Source organism: Eurytemora carolleeae, unplaced genomic scaffold (assembly GCF_000591075.1).
Source record: "Eurytemora carolleeae unplaced genomic scaffold, Eaff_2.0 scaffold1056, whole genome shotgun sequence".
Classification (NCBI taxonomy): Eukaryota; Metazoa; Arthropoda; class Copepoda; order Calanoida; family Temoridae; genus Eurytemora; species Eurytemora carolleeae.
In genome coordinates this window covers 106705-125159 of record NW_019397094.1, presented here as the reverse complement: position 1 = coordinate 125159, position 18455 = coordinate 106705, and the positions used below count along the sequence as shown (strand labels likewise).

The following is an 18455-nucleotide window of genomic DNA, read 5'->3' as shown; positions in this document are numbered from 1 at the left end:
TTTTGCTCATATTACATATATTTGGTGAAATTTGATATTTTTTTCCAAAAACAGAGGGTCTGAGGAGGTCGGCCCGGCGTCTAAGACTAGGTTTCAGACTCTAAGATTCTACCCGGGTGGCAGCATCCTGTTCTTCTAAAAAATATTCCTCTTCTTGATCTTTCATTGGTTTTAGAATTTTTATATCTTGGAGAAGTTTTGTAGCATGGAAACTGATCTTCCATCCTTCCTCAATACTGCCGGTATACTCAGGATTAAATGGCTAGCAGAGGATGAAGATGATGAGTACCCTACCAAGAAGAATATAGAGTAGAAGACGAATGAAGAACAAACTAGAAAAATGAATAGAGTACTTGATATTAACATGCCTGAGTCTGGGAAGTGTGTGAAAATGAAAAAAAAATTCTCCTGAAATTGAAAAACCAAAACTAAACAAATACGTAGATAATCTTTAGAAAACAGGTCCCCGGAGAGAAAGGATTAGAGTTGAAGGAGGAGCTTGGATTAACCCTAGAACCTGAAGTTACAAATATACTCCTGGATTCTGTAATACAGGGATTCAACAATGAACAATTGGATCCGGATTATCTAGTGAATTAGAAGATACAGATAAACAGCTGAAGACCCAGCCAGTCACTTGTCATGATTGCAGGTGCAACCAAGTTTGTCACTTTGCCCATGAGTGCCCTGCAAACTATGAAGGTTGATGTAGTGGAAGTGGCAGAGGAAGTGGCAGCAGTGGATCTGTCTCCTACAGGTGCGACTGTTTAGGTCACTTTGCCTGTGAGTGTCCCAAAGGAGACGGAGGTCGTGATGATAGATTACGTGGAGGTCAGGATTGTGGCAGGTATTGTGAACTTGGAGGCTATCATGACGGTGGATCCAAGTGCTACAAGTGTAACAGGCTCGGTTATTTTGCCTGCAAGTGCAGCAAGGAAGAAGACATTTGTTACAAGTGTCACAGATTGCCTTTAACTGTAACCATGAGGAGGATACCTGCTACAACTGCACCAAGGTTGGTCATATAGTGAAGGACTGTACAAGTGCTGGGACCAAGAACTGCTACAGGTGTGGTGGTGCTGGTCACAGTAGTAGGACTTAGAACTCCAAAAACAAAGATATCAAATTTACGAAATCTATCATGGCATAATGGCAAACTTCAAACTGGCATAAATTCCTTAATATTAATGATACAAACCTCTAAATGGTGTTTATCAGGTGGAAATATTACAATATTACTCTGAAAAAGGAAGACGACTTTAAGAATCAAGTTATAACTTTAAAAAGCCCAGTGAGCATGAGACACGGCAATTGTGCAGTGGAAACAACCATATTTTACTAAATTGGTGTATAATAAGTGTCTAGTAAAATTCTTTATTTGCTTTGTAACAACATCAAATACACCTCAATATTGATATAAAATTGTCTTCTGATTCCATTGTTTTCTGGTTATCACTGTAGATTTAGGAAAATGTTTAAAATGTAAAATATGAATTATGATGAGAGCTATATTTGTAAACTTATAACTCACCAAACTTAAATCCTGTAGTGCACAGACCATCCTAAATACATTATAATAGCTTAAATTGGGAGCAAAACTGTTAGGTTGCTATTTTTTTTTTTTTTTTTTTTATCACAGTATGGAACACTACCTTGTATTCCCAGATATCACAGTATGGAAAACTACCTTGTATTCCCAGATATCACAGTATGGAACACTACCTTGTGTTCCCAGATATCACAGTATGGAACAATACCTTGTATTCCTATATATCACAGTATGGAACAGTTCCTTGTATTCCCAGATACCACAGTATGTAACACTACCTTGTATTCTATATATCAAAGTATTGAACATTACCTTGTATTCCCAGATATCACAGTATGGAACAGTACCTTGTATTCCTATATATCACAGTATGGAACAGCACCTTGTATTCCCGGATACCACAGTACGTAACTGTACCTTGTATTCCCAGATACCACAGTATGTAACACTACCTTGTATTCCTATATATCACAGTATGGAACAGTACCTTGTATTCCCAGATATCAAAGTATGGAACACTACCTTGTATTACTATATATCACAGTATAGAACAGTACCTTGTATTCCCAGATATCACAGTATGGAACACTACCTTGTATTCCTATATATCACAGTATGGAACACTACCTTGTATTCCCAGATACCACAGTATGTAACACTACCTTGTATTCTATATATCAAAGTATTGAAGACTACCTTGTATTCCTATATATCACAGTATGGAACAGTACCTTGTATTCCCAGATATCACAGTATGGAACAGTACCTTGTATTCCCAGATATCACAGTATGGAACACTACCTTGTATTCCCAGATATCACAGTATGGAACACTACCTTGTATTCCCAGATATCACAGTATGGAACACTACCTTGTATTCCCAGATATCACAGTATGGAACAATACCTTGTTTTCCCAGATATCACAGCATGGAACACTACCTTGTATTCCTATATATCACAGTATGGAACAGTACCCTGTATTCCCAGATATCACAGTATGGAACACTACCTTGTATTCCTATATATCACAGTATGGAACAGTACCTTGTATTCCTATATATCACAGTATGGAACAGTACCCTGTATTCCCAGATATCACAGTATGGAAAACTACTTTGTATTCCTATATATCACAGTATGGAACAATACCTTGTATTCCTATATATCACAGTATGGAACAATACCCTGTATTCCCAGATATCACAGTATGGAACACTACCTTGTATTCCTATATATCACAGTATGGAACACTACCTTGTATTCCTATATATCAAAGTATTGAACACTACCTTGTATTCCTATATATCACAGTATGGAACAGTACCTTGTATTTCCAGATATCACAGTATGGAACACTACCTTGTATTCCCATATCACAGTATGGAACAGTACCTTGTATTCCCAGATATCACAGTATGGAACAGTACCTTGTATTCCTACATATCACAGTATGGAACAGTACCTTGTATTCCCAGATACCACAGTATGTAACAGTACCTTGTATTCCCAGATACCACAGTATGTAACACTACCTTGTATTCCTATATATCACAGTATGGAACAGTACCTTGTATTCCCAGATATCACTGTATGGAACACTACCTTGTATTCTATATATCAAAGTATTGAACACTACCTTGTATTCCTATATATCACAGTATGGAACAGTACCTTGTATTCCCAGATATTACAGTATGGAACACTACCTTGTATTCCCAGATATCACAGTATTGAACAATACCTTGTATTCCTATATATCACAGTATGGAACAGTACCTTGTATTCCCAGATATCACAGTATGGAACAATACCTTGTATTCCCAGATATCACAGTATGGAACAGTACCTTGTATTCCCAGATATCACAGTATAGAACAATACCTTGTATTCCCAGATATCACAGTATGGAACACTACCTTGTATTCCCAGATATCACAGTATTGAACACTACCTTGTATTCCTATATATCACAGTATGGAACAGTACCTTGTTTTCCCAGATATCACAGTATGTATCACTACCTTGTATTCCCAGATATCACAGTATGGAACAGTACCTTGTATTCCTATATATCACAGTATAGAACACTACCTTGTATTCCTATATATCACAGTATGGAACACTACCTTGTATTCTCAGATATCACAGTATGGAACACTACCTTGTATTCCCAGATATCACAGTATGGAACACTACCTTGTATTCCCAGATATCACAGTATGGAAAGGCTGCACACTTAAAAGCACAATGATGCTTCTCTATCGCAGGTCCTGAAGTTGCTGAGAAGATATTTCTCGATCCTAGATTTTTTAATATTTTAACTTTTTAAAATAGTCCATTTTTACTTTTTTTTTTACCATTGATTTTGGTGAATGTTTTACCAATGTTAAAACCAGCAACACAATCTTTTGAATATATCAAAATATATCAAAATGATTTTAAATACTTTTTATTCTTCTATTTGGTTTTTAAGTGCACTGTGAATGTTCAACAGTTTCAGACAGAACATTTCTCTTTAAAGGGAGTGTTCACGAAAGGGGTAAAGATAGACATCTAATTACTCTTATTTGCTGCATTTATAAGGAGAAAATGGATAAAAATCTCTTATAACCAAAGCATAGGACTTATTTAGATCCACGGAGTTGTATTATTCTACTCATATCATAAATAATTTAATAACTCAACCTTAATCCTTCAGATATTACAAACCGTAAATGTCTAAAAAGCTAATTTAACAATATATTACAATGTTTACTTTATTGTGCTGCTATAATAAAATTGTGAATGAGGTTGTCTTGAATGATAAAATTTACAGTATGTTTTATTAAAATCATTGTTATAAATCTTGGTAAACAGAAAGAATTTAGTTTAAAATAAACATAATTCCTAATATTTGAAAAATGTGAAGATTTTGATTTTTTCGTTATATTTCCTTTGAGTAATATCAACCAAACAAATTTACTCAGCATTTTGGTGTTAATCAGTATTTTTTGAAAAGGATTCTAATTTGATGAAAACGAAATAAATTTTTATAAACAAAAAGTATGTGCATAGCTACAGTTGCAGTTAGATACTGGAAGGTACATTTTATTTTATATTTGTCTTTTGAATTTTATATGAGATAAAATTTTTAGTTTGCTTATGAAAATTAACCCTGAACTGGAGGGTGGTGGTGGGGGGGGGGGATATGACTTTTAAAAAAAAGAAAAGCTTCATTTTAGCCATGCATCTTATTTGCATCACACGTTCCTCTACTAAAATTTAAGAAGTGATGAAATCCTCCCCATCTCCTCAAACCTATATAATTTAAAAAATAGCCCAACTGTGAAAGAGTTAAGAGTTAAAGTAATTCGGAGTTTCATGTTTGACTTTTATATTTCGCATGGAAATCGATTTTTAGACTCGGCCCGCTGCATTCCTTATTTCCTTGTAACATGAACGAATTAACTAAATTTTAAAGAACGAACGAAATTTTTCGTTAACAATGGTGTTGTTCCGAGAAATAAAAAATAATTCGTTTTTGAAAAACGAACGAAAGATTTAAATTTGTTAGATGTTAGAACAATCTATTATCGTTCATGAACGATTTCGTTCGCTTTTTTACTGAACAAAAAAATTTAAAGAGACTATTTAAAAAAAAATTTCAAAAAAACGATCGCCTTTTAACGGATCGAACGATTTTACTAAAAAACGAAATCAATTAATTTTTTTTATGATTGAAAAAATGTGCTAATCTCCTTATAGAGCCATTTATAGAGTGGCATGTCTGTTTTATAATGTACCCTGTCAAATTTTATCTGACCAGAAATAAATAAAAAAATATCGGAAGGAAATTTAGAATAGAAAAGTATAAGTGGTGCCGTTGTGTATTTAACATTCTGCTCAATAAAGAAAGAATCACATTAAACTACATCTACAGTTCTTTAATCCTATTCCTGATCTTTAAAGGGAGTGACCGGCAATGTATTGCAGTTTAACTGAGAATGTAGTATTGTGGAGAAATTTTTTAGGATTCATTGAGACATATAAAACGTTTTACTGATGTAAAATTATACTGAGTTTGAGCATAAAGTTGACTTTCAAAATCATCCATTTGGTTGGTTACGTTTTAAGAATCGATTTTTTAAAGATTATTAAAAAACGACAACTAATAATGTAATGAAAATTCTGCAGTAAATGAATTAGTTGTTAAGGAACAGGTTGAGAAAAATAAATTGACTCTTATCATCGAAAGTTAGTAATTCTATTCAGTTATTGGTTTCCAAAATCTCTCATTGTTCACAAACATTTTCTGTAGATTTTCTGCAATTTTTATCAAAAAAAACGACATTTGAAGAATTTTTGGAAATCTGCGAACACATTCGTAAAGAATAAGAAATTCAATAAAATGATGAATAAGAAATAATTAATTCTAACATTGATTTATTTAGAAAATGTTAATTGAGAAATATGTTCCTAAACATCTAATTAGTTTATTATAGATTTTTTTTGACATTTTTTCGCCGTTATTTAATGATTTAAAAAAATCGATTCTCAAAACTAACCACCCAAATGGATGATTTTGAACGTCGACTTTGTGCTCAAACTCAGTATTATTTATACATCATTAAAACGTTATATAAGTCTCAAATGAATCCTTAAAAATTTCTCCACAAAAACTACATTCTCAGATCAACTACCATTTATTGATGGTCACTCCCTTTAATTGGTTTGTTGTAGATTGTTTTTAAACCGTTTTTTAATATAGAGTTTTTATTTTTTAAGAGGCATAAATTTGACAAGTATTCTGAAAAGTTTAAAATATTGCAAAGCTTATGCTTTTAAAGTTTGCTTTTGTTCCGCTCTGCAAAATTTGATTTAAATCAAACATTAAATAAATACTAATGTTAACATTTTTATATTTAAAAGTTGAGTATTTAAACTAAAATTCTTTATGTATAAATTTTACCGCATGGTAACTTAAGAAGCCAATATTGACGAAATTACAGATTTTTTTTGATAACTTTGATTATGTTGATAATGTTGATGATCATGATTAAAATTATGATGTTCACGGTTATGATCATCACAATGATGAATATGCTAATGATAGCGTTGTTGATGATAATCATGATTAAGACCATAATGATCATGAATATTTATGACAAATGAAGTTTTTAAGACCACAAAGTTACTCATTTCTATACAATACATTTCTCGATGGAAAGCAGTTTTGAGAAAGATGTATGTACGTTTTGACGACATTTGTCATTGGTAATATCTTTACTAGATCCCAATAGAAAGAAAAAAATCGTAAATCTTTGAGAATCAATGAAAGTCATATTTTTGATAATATTGATATTTTCATGAGCGCAAATTTTTTAATATTTTGTCTTGAAAAGTAAAAAAAAAGTAGGATTTTTGATTTCATTACTTGGACGTACTTTTACGCAATTAAAGGGAGTGACCGGCTATTTAAGATAGTTGAACTGAGTATATAGTGTTGTGGATTCATTTGAGACATATTAAATTTTTAAAGATCTGTAAATCCTGAGTTTGAGCGCAAACTTTGTGTGCAAGGAGTTCAACAACTTTTCCGAAAACGGTTATTATTTATTAAACGAGATTAAAGATTCACAGAAATAAAATATTTTCATTTAAATTTTCTTAAAGGACATTAATAATATACATAAAATATTCTGAACTTTGCAACCCAACGTTGAAGACCTTAGATATTTCAAACTGTAAATCTTTTTAGATAAAATAATTTATGTTTGAAATATAAAAAATGTTTGGTTTGTCGCAAAGACTTAAATCCTTTTAGCCTACAGGCTACAACTGATGCATAAAATTATCACAAGATTGAGTTATTTCATCCAGTTTCTTCAAATCCTCCCAGTTCTCCACAGATGTCTGAATAATCAGATTTTTTTTTGGATTGTTTGTATTTGGTAATATAGCACAGATGGAATACATCAACATTTTATATATTTGGTAATATAGCACAGATGGAATACATCAATATTTTATATATTTGTAATAATTGAGTCTCAACTCAAATTATCTAATCCATTTATCTTTGCAACCTTCAATACTTCAAGCGTGGATTATTTTATCTAACAGAATTCTCAGTTTAAAATGTCTAAGGTCTACGACATTGGGTTGCAAAGATATAGGGTTTAAAAAATTAGAGTGTATGGAAAAAATTAATTCCTTTGCAAATAAAAAATTCCATGGCACCTGTTCTTTTCCATAATATTTCTGAGTGGAGAGCAGCTCACCATTCTGCCACTTTTCCAAATCCCTTTACAATACATAAATAATAATTTTAACTAATTCATCAATCAGTTTTAAACTTACGCATTAAGTACGCAACTATTCGGATTTGAAACTAAATGTTAGAATACATAAAACAGGACTGACTACCTGTCTAAATGGTTATGGTTATGCTCAATGACTCGACTTTAAATTTACGGGGTTGTCTTTTTACTTCTTCATCTAAACGCACCTGTCGATAAATAGTATAAAAACGCAAAATTTATGTTTAATTGGTAAAATTATCTCAAAAGTCTCAACTAGTCGGACCAAGGAAAGAACTGTTAAATCAGCGTGATATGTTTATATAAGTTTGTATATTTATATATTTATTCCTTTTCCCAGCCCTAGGTCCCTCGGTAAAAGTATAAATACAATCTCCATTCCACTTTCCATTCACCTTCACGCCTTCTCTAGATCAAATAGATAATTAATTTGTAAAAATAACGAAATTGTAAAACTTTTGTTTTTATAAGATAATTCTATTTTATCATTCATGGCTGAGGAATATGTATAATATAAATAATATCTATTTATGTACTACATAGTATGTAGTACATTTTTTGTTGCAAATTTTCATACTTGTCCATCTTCAGGGGTGCAACTTGCAGGGCGTGTTTACTCTGCAGGCATTTGTGGCAGACTTCACCATTCCAGGGGGCCGGGGGGGGGGGGGTTGAGCCCCTATCCTCATACACGCATATTTACATAGGATAAGTTAAAATTGAAACACATATAAATAGGTTTAAATTAAACCTTGTTGCACCGTTTGGCCAGATTAATTTAGCAGGACCGGTTTGTTCTCCGTTTTCATATATGCTTATCTAAATATGTATTTCTTAAAACAACAACAAAAACAAGACCAACAAAGGAATTGAGTCTTTGCTACAAACTCAAGTTTTAGAATCCTTTTCAATCTGATGATAGACACCTTTGCTATTTTAAACTTAGATTATTTGATCTAACAGAAAAGTTTGAAAAATCCAAGGTCTACGGCATGCATTTGGTTCGAAAGAGTTTGTGGCAAAGACTTCTCATCAAATCAAATCAAAAATCAAAAACAATAATCCACAATAAGCTGCAAGCCAATAATATTAAACAATTAACATAATTCTTTAATCTTTTTTTCGTTGACAGCTAGATTATTCAAATTCGAAAGTATAATTCTTTTGATAAATAAGGTAATAAGGTAAAAAAGGTAATTTTTGTTATATTTGCACTATACCTCTATGGAACCATCAGCAAATGTGTAAGTAGCAGGACCAGACCTAATTCCTTTTATATAATTGAACTCAAGCTTATCTCCAGTTTTACCTAGAGTAATTTTGTAATATTGTAATTAAGAAGACATTGTAATTTTTTTAATTAGGTCCTTTTTTAAGGAGTATCTTTAATCTTGAATGCTTGATTTCGATATTTAATGTGGACACTTTTAAATTTTAAGATAAATGCCTAATTAAAGATGGCCCTGCAGGGTATGACCACCAAGAGACATTGTAGAAAAATTGAATTAATCTGTAGTCAACATTTTTTAGAATATTTTGCCACTTTTGATACAGTGAGAACTAGACAATTATGTATTAGGAAGACGACTTTCAGACTTAAGTTATGATTTTAATAAACAAAAGACACGGAAAATTGTGCCGTGTTAACAGGCCCATTTACCAACACCAAGTACACTTTTGTATCGCTAAAATGTCGTCTTCCTATTCCACAGCTTTCTGGTTCTCTTTCTTTATTTCTTTAACAATTTAAAAAATTATATTTTCTCGACAGTATGAAAAAATCAGTTTTGAAATATGTGGTGCCTATTTGGATTTGTGCATTAATTCTACGTTTTATTTTCCATGACTGTAGATGTACTTTAAGAAAAACATTTAAAAAAAAATATGCCAGGGGTGTTAAATAAGGGTTATAAGTTTTTTTTATAGAGGGCCAATATATCCGGATTAGAATGTTTAAAATTAATATGCTTGATTTTACAATTAAGATACATTTCTTGTGTTCAATTTCGAAAAAAGTATTCTTGCTAATGGATTAAGATATGACCGACGTCTTTAATTCCAAAAAATGGTGTCTGGCTAAAGTGTCTGTCTGTTAGAGTTGCGCAAACATCTCATTTTATATTTGTGAGTTTATATGTGAGTGTACTTGATTTTTTGATTTACAGACTATGTTGCGCGAGGACAGTTGATTTTCGGGCTATGTTGTAACCTGGACAGTACGGGCTATGTTGGAACCTGAACAGTACGGCTGTGTTGTAACCTGGACAGTATGGGCTATGTTGTAACCTGGACAGTACGGACTATGTTGTAACCTGGACAGTACGGACTATGTTGTAACCTGGACAGTATGGCTATGTTGTAACCTGGGCAGTACGGCTGTGTTGTAACCTGGACAGTATGGGCTATGTTGTAACCTGGACAGTACGGGCTATGTTGTAACCTGGACAGTACGGGCTATGTTGTAACCTGGACAGTACGGGCTATGTTGTAACCTGGACAGTACGGACTATGTTGTAACCTGGACAGTACGGGTTATGTTGTAACCTGGACAGTACGGGCTATGTTGTAACGAGGACAGTACAGACTATGTTGTAATGAGGACAGTACGGGCTATGTTGTAATGAGGGCATTAAGGGCTATGTTGTAACAATGACATTACGGGCTTAATTGTAATGAGGATAGTACAGGCTATGTTGTAACAAGGAAATTACGGGCTATGTTGTAACGAAGATAGTACGGGCTATGTTGTAATGAGGATAGTACGGGCTATGTTGTAACAAGGAAATTACGGGCTATGTTGTTACGAAGACAGTACGGGCTATGTTGTGACGAGGACATTACGGGCTATATTGTAACGAGGACAGTACGGGCTAGTTTGTAAGTAGGACCAAGGGAAATTCATTTATAATTGCAATCAATGTATTTTTGTTGAATGTTTGTCAAGTTTTACACCCATTTTTCAACGTTAAAAGCTTTATTTCAATAAAAGTGGGTTAATTTAAAATTGTTAAGTTTCTTTGCCCCTTGCAAATATTTCTATAGGAAACCTGTCGATTAAATAAAAAACATATTAAATGAAAATACAGTCTAGTGGAACAAAATACCCATGTCCGAAGAAACAATACCTCTTTTTCTGAACTTACATTTTTAAAGATAAAAAAATTTGCAGTGTTTGTTCTTTGGAAATTGGAAACTATCTATTCAAAAGCAAATGAACCATGAGCAAACATCTTTGCCTTATACAGAGCAATTGTTGACATCAAAAGAAACTTTGTTATTTTCGAAAACTGGAAAACGAATTAAAACTATGCGATCATATCTACCTGTGAGAACAGCTGGACCGGTCAGTTCTCCATTCACCCACATTCTCTCCTCTCTTCAAACAATATTTTTTATTTTATTTAAATGAGGTTTTTTCTCTATAGACTTACATGAATTGAGTCTTTGCCTCAAACTCTAATTGTCTAATCTTATTTTTACAAACTAATATCTTATACCTTAGCTATTTTAAACAATGAATGCTCTCAGAGCAAATAAGCAAAGTTTGATTCAACAAAGTCATCATTTAAAATCTTCTTTAAAAAGGAAATAAAAGCCTGCACAGTATTTTAACTATCAGAATTAATATTTGGAAATATCAAAGGTCCACGACATCGGATTGCAAAAGATACAGGCATTAAGAAATCAAAGTTTGAGGCGGAGTTTTCATAAATGTTTATGGTTTCTTTAATCAAATTACTGAACATTCCTCTTAGTTAATAAAAATATCAACAAACCTTTCCCCGTCAACACCTACTTCAAGACCCGGCCCTTCTCTCATACCATCAACATAATCTACAGTTTCATATCTAGGTATTAGAACAATGTAAATATAATTAACATTTGGTGATGGTGATGGATCAAACCTCTGTGGAGTAAAAAAATAGATGTTAGTTCCACATTTATTGAAAATATATTTTGGTCTGGGTTGACCCTCGTCAGTTTTAACGATATAATGATCATAAAAATCGATATAAAATATTCTAAAAACCACAAGAAAATAAACAAAAGATGATTTAAAAATAAAATGAGTTGTCAGATGGACAAAAGGGAAACGAACTCAGATAATGAATAGATGGAAAAAAGATAATTTGCAAATATTCACTATTTTAAAAATGTTTTAAGAAACTTATTATTCCTTGAGATTGTTTCTGTCAGGATGATTGAAAACAAACTGTTTATAACTGTGTATAAAGTACATGGTGGTTGGGGGTCGATCTAATTAATGAACTTTTACGTAAAAATCGAGGGAGGGGGGGGGAAAGGGGGCGACTTGTTTAAGAAGGGATATTTACACCTTTTAGAGATTTGGACATAAACAATAATCTTTTTTTTTTTAATACTGGATTACAGTTTACAATTAAATAAAAAAATTTCTGTTTATTCCTCTGAGTTTCATATCTAGTTATTTTAACAAAATATATATATATATACATTCTACAGTTTCATATCTAGTTATTTCAACAATGTATATAACTTGTTAAAGCTATTTCTACTAGATTAAAAAATATCTTGAGAAAAGAAAACATGTATAATCTACAATTTTATATTTAATCATTAAATATTATAAAGTTGCGTGGACTCACCTGCCACTGGCCCAAGTGTACTGTGAAGGTCCGTTTAAAATATTTTTCTAAAAAACATCATTTAACTTTAGATTCAAAATTTAGAAATATGATAAGAAGTGATTTCAGCTTGTATAAAGTTCAGAGGATAAACATCTTACAATTAGAATAACGAACTGAGTTTTTGCCGCAAACTCTAATTTTTAATTCTGTTAGAGAGTGAAAAGAGTAAGTTTGAAATATTAAAGGTTTATATCATCAGGTTGGAAAGATATAGAAAATTAGACTCAATTCCTTTAGAAAGAGGGTTAAAGTTAATACAATTTCAGGTTATCTACTTTTTATTTTTTATTTATATTTGTATCCAAAAAAGTTGAAATTGAAAATAAATGTTTCCTTGTAAACAAATTTGAAAACATCCCCTTGCGCTCCAACTAAACGTGCCTCTCCATTCTTCTCTCCATCTGCATAAACTCGTTCCTCAAAGCTACCATCTGAATTTTAATAGATATATTAGTGGGAGTCAAAAGTTATAGAAATCCAACGTATAGAAACCGCTACGTATAGCAACAAGGTGTATTTTCCGGGAGAACATTTTTTATATTTTTGAGAAATTAAATAATCAGTGTAAAGTAGAAATAATTTTCATAAAATCCTTTTATTTAAATGGTAAAACGGAGTTTTATGAAATCATACTAGCATTATTGGAGAACTTTTTTATTCTTTTAAGAAATTTGTTTTTTTTCTAAAAATAAAACTGTAGATAGCACTTTTATAAAATAATTTTTTAAATAGTAACATGCAAATTTATGTATAACCATATAATCATTAATTCATGTTGTCAGTACATAATAAAATCTGGGGGACCTTAAACACAATAGAGAGCAGTACAAATGTACATATTAAACTATAATGTTGCCCCTTCAATGTCTAGGGTATGTTAAAAAAATAGAAATTATGATAATGATAGTGATAAGCTACAATGTTTTACAAAAACGTTTAATTTCTCAAAAATATAAAAAATGTTCTCCCGGAAAATACGCCTTGTTTCTATACGTAGCTGTTTCATACGTTGGATTTTTATAAGGTTTGACTCCATATTAGTGCACAAAAAGTTCTAGAAATAAATAAGAATTACTAGCTGAAGAAACCGCGGCGTTCCTCGTAAAATTTGAAAAAAAAAATATTTGTGCTAGGTAAAAAAAACTAATTTTGTTCAGCCTTTGTTTCCACATTTAAAGGTTCAAGGGTAATTCTGTTAAATGACCTTCTTTGCATGGAAGATCCCTTGATATTAAACCTACAGTCCCTTAAATACCTGGATATAATAGTTTACTGGGGCCCCTAGCTTCTCCTTCCCAGAACATGATCTCTTCAACAGTTTCGTCTTCAGCAGATGAAAACTTAGATCTAAACCAATAATAATTTTAAATCCATCGAAATTTAACAAATTTGGTCTGCGGCTGATTTCCATTTTCAGTTTACCTTCCATGCCTTACTCCATTCGCCATTATAACTTCTTCCTTATCTCCATTATTGTATGTAAAGGTACCAGCTCCATTCGGGACTCCATCCTCGAATTCTCCAGTGTAGATATCTCCTAAATAGTAGAGATGGCTGCAGCCATATTCTTGATTTCTAAAATTGTTTGTCCAATGTTCGTAAAGTCTGGTTAAGAAGCTGGAGGTCAGTAGGATCATTCGTTCAACTTTCGTCAGTTAATGAGTTTATTGTAAATGATGGTTGATTTTTGTGCCTCTAGCTACATGAACTGATAATTAGGGTTTCGAATTGGAATAATCTTTTTCAGAAAATTTTGCATTTTTCGCGGATTCATAAAAAAATGCGGGATTTTCGCGGAACAAATAATGCGATAATTGCGCAAAAAAAAATTGAAAATTCTTTTTGAAAAAAATTTCTCAAATTTCAAGAAAAAAAAGAGAAAATTCCACAAAAAACGCAATTTTCCCAAATTTCAAGCAAAAAAATGAGCTGATTAGGGTTTCGAATTGGAATAATCGTTTTCAGAAAATTTTGCATTTTTCGCGGATTCATAAAAAAATGCGGGATTTTCGTGGAACTAATAATGCGAAAATTGCGCAAAAAAATTTGAAAATTCTTTTTTAAAAATTTCTCAAATTTCAAGAAAAAAGAGAAAATTCCACAAAAAACGAAATTTTCCCAAATTTCAAGCAAAAAAATGAGCTGATTCCGCTAGCTGAATTTGAGTTAACGAGCGAATCCCCCAAAAAAGTTTGCGAAATACGAAAGATAATTTTCGTTTTTTTTGCATTCTTTCGCAAAAGTTTTCTTCCACTGGAAACCTTATATATGAAATGTCATCATTATATTCAATAAGGCTGTCACGACCATTTTTTCATTAGATATCCACTCACCAGAATTAAATTTGATTATTCCATTTCCGTTTTGTCTGCCTCCCTTCCAACCTCCTATATAACTAAACACACCAGACTTATAAATTATTTTTTTGCTGTTAAATGTAGTTCTTTTCTCATTTTTTGTATAATTAAATAATATGGTTGATTTTGGTATATAATTCAGAAGGTATCGAAGGTATCGAAATATGCTTTCCTTAAGTTCCTTGGAAATCCAGCTTTATCTAGAAAGAACAATTTCTTTTCTTTTTTTTACTCAAAATGAAAACATTCCCATGGTTCTACGAGGTCCCTGATATAAAGGGTTCATACGTTATGATCGGACATATAAACAAACAAACTATTAGAAACCATATTTTATATATCTTTAACAGACACACGTTAATGGTTTGAATAAATATCCGATTTACTTTAAAAACTTTGATATTATGTAATTACAGCTTGGACATTTTTTAATTTTTTAACACTGTCCGTTAATTAAAGTCTTTTGCTGGATTATGTGCACAGCATTGTTTTTTCCAATTTTTTTCCAAATTTTATCCAAATTGTAGGTTTCTTTTTTAATCAAATATCTAAGATTTTTACAGTTCGATTATGTTTGGGTCGCTGACGAGGATTTACGATGAATTATCTAAGTCTTAGCCCTATAAAGGCTGGGGGGTCTGAATCTATGTATAGCCTGGGGGGGCTATCGGCGCCCCCCCCCTCCTAGAAAAAGGCCTCAGAGAATAGTATAGGGTTGAAATGCATGTTCATAGCCCAATTTTTCATGGCCAGCTCAAAAAAAAAAATTAGACCGATAACTTTATTAGTTTGGTTGCTAGGTAGGGTGGAAAAAATGCCTAAAGAAGGATCAAAAAAATGAAAAAAATATTTTTATGTTTTAACTATCAAAGTGTGACTCATGTTTCTACATGCATTTTTCAAGCGCTTTTCAAATATATAGTTTTAAGATCTGTAGCTTTAGTCACAAAAAAGTTCTGGGTTTTTTTTCCGCCCTGTACCCTACCCTATAAATTAAAAAAATATATTTTTTAACAAAAACTCCTTTAAATCACTATTCATTAATAGTTACAAAATTTCACGGTGATATTGTCAAAAATAAGAGTGCTAGGACAAAAAAACTGCAAAGGGGGCGACAAACGCTTCCCCCCCAGCCTGTTTAGGGTTTATTGCTATCATTGTTTTTTGCTATAATTAAAAAGAATCTTATCTTTATCATTCATGGTCATCAATATTTCAAAGACGGTCTATTTTAAGATGCTGCATTGTTGATTGAAATCCCGTTTGTACGCAGGTTTCTTTCATAAATATAGATCGATACTGTAAAAGTTAAGTGGAGTGATATATGTAAAACTACCTGCATCTATCCATGGGGTCATTCTCTAAAAATTATTACTTTATGAAAACTGCAATGTTATTTAATATATCTATTTAAACAACTTTTTTCCTAATTAATTTGATTAATGTTTATTTTAAAAGTAATTCCTTTGTAGAATAATTCTCCAGTTCCATTCGGTACCCCATCCAACATATCTCCTGAGCATTCAAAAATAAAAATTTTCGATCCAAGATTAAAAAACAGAAAGGGGGGGGGAAGTGCACAGTGGGGGTACTTCAGGGGGTCTGGGGGTGACTGTTTTTTGTCAAAATCTTCCTTTTAAAAGGCGTATGCTTTGTGTATTTTTCATGATGAGAATAGACAATTTAAATAGTCATAGTGAATATAGGTTACACAGGAGACGTAAAAATCATATACTTTATAGCTTTTTTATAAGAAATTACAACGGATTTAGGATAATCTAGAATCTAGATATATAAATAGATTCTATTACTACGGCATAGACACTTCTCATAATTGGGTTTGGGGGGGGGGGTGATAGATCTTATCTAGTTATTTAGTTAATTAGGTTCCCATGGGGGAAATACAAATAATCAAATAAAATTTAAAAAATTTGAACCCTAATAAAGTAATTTTGTAGCATTGTAAATAAGTTAAATCTATTTGTTTTTGAAAAAAAAATTATACTAAACTTTCATCTATTTTAAACAATAAAAGAAGAACTTTTAACATTGAAACTAATGCCATTGTAGTCCTTTAAATGTCTCAATAGTTTCAGCTTCACAAATAAAATAAAGGAATTGAGTTTTAGCCTCAAACTCTGATTTTCTAATATTTCTATATCTTTGCAACCCAATGTGTTAGACCTTTTATATTTCAAACTATGAATTTTGTTAGATCAAAACGTCTATAAGCTTGAAATATAAAAGGTTTAAACCATCAGGTTGAACAGATGTAGGGACTAGTAAATTTGTTGTAAAAACTCATTTCTCTGATTTATTGAATGCACTTTCAAGTAATTATATAAAGTGATGTAATCTTGTTGTTTACTAGAGAAAGCCCATCTTTACATGATCATCAAACGTTTTCTGCAGATAGTTGTATTTCACCTTTATACTCTCCGATCTCCAGGTCATGTTTTGACATATTTTCTAATATACATTGTTCGTTAGAAATATAATTTTTCAACTAATGGAAATATTTTAATTTAGTTTTCACCATATATTTGATTATGAACTGCACCCTATCTGCAAGGATGACAGTGACTGAATTCTAAAGAAAGCAGAATTCCCCAACATAATATAATCTATCTATCTGACTATCTCTCTGTGTATATATCTATCTGGCTATCTCTCAGTGTATATATCTATCTGGCTATCTCTCTGTGTATATATCTATCTGACTATCTCTCAGTGTATATATCTATCTTGCTATCTATCTCTCTGTGTATATATCTATCTGGCTATCTCTCTGTGTATATATCTATCTGACTATCTCTCAGTGTATATATCTATCTGGCTATCTCTCTGTGTATATATCTATCTGACTATCTCTCAGTGTATATATCTATCTGACTATCTCTCTGTGTAAATATCTACCATAAATAAGTATATACGCTCTAAGCGGGAAATATTTCTGATATAATAAGTTTTTTAGGGTTTATTTTATTTTTGATTGAAGAGAAGTACAAAGACAACGTTAAACCCTTAATTCTGCTCATGATAGAACCAAAGGGAATATAATATATATTAGAGTGGAATTTAGGCAATTTTGTGGAATTTTGTCAGTCCCTTTCAGCCTGAAAGGGAGTTTAAAGTGTACAAATCATGTAAATGTTCTTAAATTATATGCAGTAGAGTACAATAATACAGTATGTTCCCTAGACTATCCATTTCAATTTCGAATTTTTTAAAGCTGTTAAATAAACTTTATAAAATGAATTAGCTGAATAAAAAACATCATTTGATTTATAGTTATAACGAAAAATCATCGTTTGTAAAGTGAAAGGCGTAGAGTCTATGTAAAATGATCATTGGTCAATTATGAAACCAGTCTATTTCATAATTTGGTTTTCTTTTAATATTAATTTTAGATTTTCTATAAAATGATGTTCCAGGGCCCAACAGGTTATATAGCACAAATATATGAAGTACACCTGCAGTATGGAAACAGTACAACAAAATGGCCGTTTTACACTTTTTTCCAGTAAATTCCACTCTAATATATATTCTATTCTCTTTGGATAGAACATGCAAACTTAGCT

At 31.8% G+C, this 18455-nt stretch overlaps 2 protein-coding genes across 2 annotated transcripts; both read right to left on the bottom strand.

The window, feature by feature from the left end:
- Positions 1 to 821: 821 nt before the first annotated feature.
- On the bottom strand, positions 822 to 5546 carry LOC111711798 (uncharacterized). The gene is made up of 6 exons (XM_023486243.1): positions 4484 to 5546; positions 3909 to 3956; positions 3748 to 3851; positions 1532 to 1562; positions 997 to 1104; positions 822 to 919 (listed from the first exon to the last, which is right to left on the bottom strand). The coding sequence occupies exons 1-6, from the start codon at positions 4518 to 4520 to the stop codon at positions 822 to 824; spliced, it is 426 nt and encodes a 141-aa protein (XP_023342011.1). The 5' UTR covers positions 4521 to 5546.
- Positions 5547 to 7254: 1708 nt separating this feature from the next.
- On the bottom strand, positions 7255 to 17408 carry LOC111711800 (phosphatidylinositol 4-phosphate 5-kinase 3). Its single transcript, XM_023486245.1, has 15 exons — positions 17302 to 17408; positions 16339 to 16389; positions 16211 to 16235; positions 14851 to 14912; positions 13940 to 14054; positions 13773 to 13864; positions 12851 to 12948; positions 12476 to 12522; positions 11627 to 11698; positions 11174 to 11226; positions 9071 to 9159; positions 8602 to 8669; positions 8181 to 8258; positions 7771 to 7834; positions 7255 to 7443 (listed from the first exon to the last, which is right to left on the bottom strand). The coding sequence occupies exons 1-15, from the start codon at positions 17336 to 17338 to the stop codon at positions 7363 to 7365; spliced, it is 1032 nt and encodes a 343-aa protein (XP_023342013.1). The 5' UTR covers positions 17339 to 17408; the 3' UTR covers positions 7255 to 7362.
- Between the last annotated feature and the right edge of the window lie 1047 nt (positions 17409 to 18455).